At 34.9% G+C, this 3,679-nt stretch overlaps 1 protein-coding gene across 1 annotated transcript; it reads left to right on the forward strand.

The window, feature by feature from the left end:
• The first annotated feature begins 239 nt into the window (after window positions 1–239).
• Window positions 240–779, forward strand: LOC142178222 (uncharacterized). The gene has a single exon (XM_075247547.1). It carries the CDS (start codon window positions 240–242, stop codon window positions 777–779), a length of 540 nt encoding a protein of 179 aa, XP_075103648.1.
• Window positions 780–3,679: the final 2,900 nt, after the last annotated feature.

Here is a 3,679-nt window from a genome sequence, read left to right on the forward strand (position 1 = left end):
CAGTCAAGGATCCACTTGTTTTGTTGAATGGCTTAAAGGAAAGAAATGACAACTTAAAGTTGCTCACTCTTCCACAAGCACGATATGATTTGGCTCATCTGAGGCTCCAAGACTTTAAGTCTGTTTCTGAATATAATTCTGCTATGTTCAGAATTACTTCCAAATTGAAACTATGTGGAGATACTATCACTGATTACGATATGCTTGAAAAATCGTTCACAACGTTTCATGCCTCCAATATGGTCTTGCATCAGCAATACCGAGAGAAAGGTTTCAAGAAGTATTCTGAGTTGATTTCTCTTCTCCTTGCGGCTGAACGAAATAATGACTTGCTCGTAAGAAATCACGAAAATCGACCCACTGGGTCTACACCATTGCCTGAAGTGAATGGGGTGTATTCCCATTATTCTAAGTGTGGAAAAAGTCGTGGACCTGTTCGTGGTCGTGGTCGTCGCCGTAGCCAAGGAAGAAATTTTTCTGGTATTAATCACCCCCCAAAGAAAAATAACCACCAAAAGTGGAAAGGTCCAAGGGCAAATGGTTCAGAAACTGAATGTTATCGTTGCGGTGGAAAAGAGCATTGGGAAAATATTTGTCGCATACCAAAACATTTGGTTGAGCTTTATCAAGCATCTCTAAAGGATAAAGCTCCTGATGCTAATTTTGTCTATGACAATGAATTTGACATTATCCACTTGGATGTGACAGATTTTTTTGAGCACCCTAATGGAAAAATAAACCACTCGATCGGTGATGGATCTATGGTTAAAGATGATTGAGTATTTTGATTTTTATGTTTTTCTATTCGTAGTATCTAATGAATAAACATCTTGTAATTTTTATTGCATTTAATAATACTTCTTATGTAGTTTTTAAAAATATATGTATTTCCTAAATTTCATAAATTTCACAAACAAGGAGCAATATCTAAGTAATTAGTGTCCTAATCTCACTGATCTTTTAATTCCTTTTGATTTTCCTTTATGTTACTTTAATTCTCTTTAAGAAGAGGTTTACAAGCACCCTGGAACAACTTTTGTTACTTCACCCTTAATTTTTTTTCATATACTTATAATTGTATTATTTTTGCTGCGTAATTATTTGTATAATAATTAGAATTTGTTAGAAAATGCATTAAAAGGTCACTATTGAATTATTGGTTTAACTTTATTTCTTTTCCTTTTACTCTAAAAATACTAATATTTATTCATATACTTCTTTTGTATGTCAAACCATGGGAAGCAAATATGGATATCTTTCAAAGCAAACTTGGATCAAAGTTCAATTGTAAAAATATTTGCTTAATTAATTCATGTACAACACATATAATATTCAAAGAGAAGAAATATTTCTCTCATTTAAGTATGTGTAAGGCAGATGTTACTACAATTTCTAGTAGTAGTAATCTAATTGAAGGCTCTAGAAGAGCTAATATAACTCTGCCTAAGGGAACAATACTTATTATAGAGAATGCAATGTTCTCCTCCAAGTCCAAGAGGAACTTGTTGAGTTTTAAAGATATCTGTCGAAATGGATTTCATATTGAGACAATACAATAGATGAGAATAATCTCGAATATCTCATCGTTACCAAGAATGTCTCTGGCCAGAAAAGGATTATTGAGAAGTTCCCATCTTTATCTTGTGGCCTGTATTGGATAAGAATTAGTGCAATTGAGGCACATTCTATCGTAAACCAAAAGGTTTCTAATTCCAATACTTTTGTACTTTGGCATGATCGATTGGGACATCCTGGATAATTTATGATGAGAAGAATTATAGAGAACTCAAATGGGCATCCATTAAAGAATTTAAAGATTCTTTTAAATAATGAGTTTTCTTGCACTTCTTGTTATCAAGGCAAGTTGATTATTAGACCATCACCAACAAAGGTTGGGATTGAGTCCCCTGTATTTTTGGAACGTATACAAGGGGATATTTATGGACCTATTCACCCACCTAGTGGGTCGTTTAGATATTTTATGGTCTTAATAGATGCATCTTCTAGATGGTCTTATGTGTGCCTATTGTCATCTTGCAACCTGGCGTTTGCAAAATTAATGGCACAAATAATTCGATTACGGGCACAATTTCCCGATAATATTAATAATGCTGTTGAGTTTTCATCCCAATCATTTAATGATTATTGCTTATCAATTGGGATAAAAGTGAAACATCATGTAGCTCATGTTCACACTTAAAATGGCCTTGCAGAGTTTTTGATTAAACGCCTGCAATTGATAGCAAGACCGTTACTCATGAAAACAAAATTATCCACTTCTGTTTGGGATCATGCCGTTTTGCATGCAGCAATGCTAATTCGTCTCAGACCGACAAATTATCATAAATATTCCCCGTTACAATTAGTTTTGGGTCATGAATCTAATATATCCCATCTAAGAATTTTTGGATGCGCTGTATATGTGCCTGTAGCACCGCCATATCGCACCAAGATGGGTCCCCAAAGAAGGTTAGGAATATATGTTGGGTTTGAATCGCCCTAAAATATTAACACCTCGAAATGTTAACGAGAGATTTGTTCACTGCTCGATTTGCAGATTGTTGATTCGATGAGGTATTTTTCCCAAAATTAGGGGGGGAAATTGGTGAAATCAAACGGGAAATTTTGTGGAAAAATTCATCATTATCTCATCTTGATCCACGTGCCTCTATTTGTGAAAAAAGGTGCAAAAGATTATCCATTTGCAGAAAATAGCAAATCAAATGCCAGATGCATTTACGGATCTGAAAAGGATAACGAAATCATATATCCATGTAGAGAATATTCCAATCCGTATTGATGTCCCTGTTGGACAATCTTCTAGTGTCATAGCTAATAAGTCAAAAGCACGCCTAAAGCGTGGCAGGCCGTTGGGTTCTAAGGATCGAAATCCTAGAAAAAGAAAAATAAATGATCAAGATGACACTACGAATGAGTCTCATAAAGAAACCCATGATTTAACCAATCCTGAAATTCATGAGGAAATCAATGAGCCTGAGACTCAAGAAAATAAGGAACTATCAATAAACCCAATCGATATTGAGACAGATTTGAATCGATTGAATATAGTTGTGGATTATGTATTTGCATATAATGTTGCATCTAGCATTATGCAAGATAATGAGGATCTTGAACCTCAATCCGTTGGAGAATGTCGACAAAGACGTGATTGGCCAAAATGGCAAGAAGCAATCCAATCTGAGTTGGATTCACTTGCGAAACGTGAAGTTTTTGGGTCTGTAGTCCAAACACCTAATGGTGTTAAACCTGTTGGCTATAAATGGGTCTTTGTACGTAAAATGAATGAGAAAAATGAGGTACAAAGATATAAGGCACGCCTTGTTGCACAAGAATTTTCACAAAGGCCTAGTGTCGATTATAAAGAGACGTATTCTCCTGTTATGGATGTTATAACGTTCTGTTATCTCATTAGTCTTGCTGTCCATGAAAAGCTTGGCATGTATTTAATGGATATGGTTACAGCCTACCTTTACGACTCACTTGATAATGAGATATACATGAAAATTCCTGATGGATTTAAAATGCCTGACGCACATAATTCAAAGTCCAGGGAAATATTTTCAATCAAATTGCAAAGATCTTTGTATGGTCTAAAGTAATCAGGAAGAATGTGGTATAACCGCCTTAGTGAATATTTATTAAAGGAAGGTTATATAAA

The sequence above is a fragment of the Nicotiana tabacum genome, chromosome 24 (genome assembly GCF_000715075.1).
Source record: "Nicotiana tabacum cultivar K326 chromosome 24, ASM71507v2, whole genome shotgun sequence".
Classification (NCBI taxonomy): Eukaryota; Viridiplantae; Streptophyta; class Magnoliopsida; order Solanales; family Solanaceae; genus Nicotiana; species Nicotiana tabacum.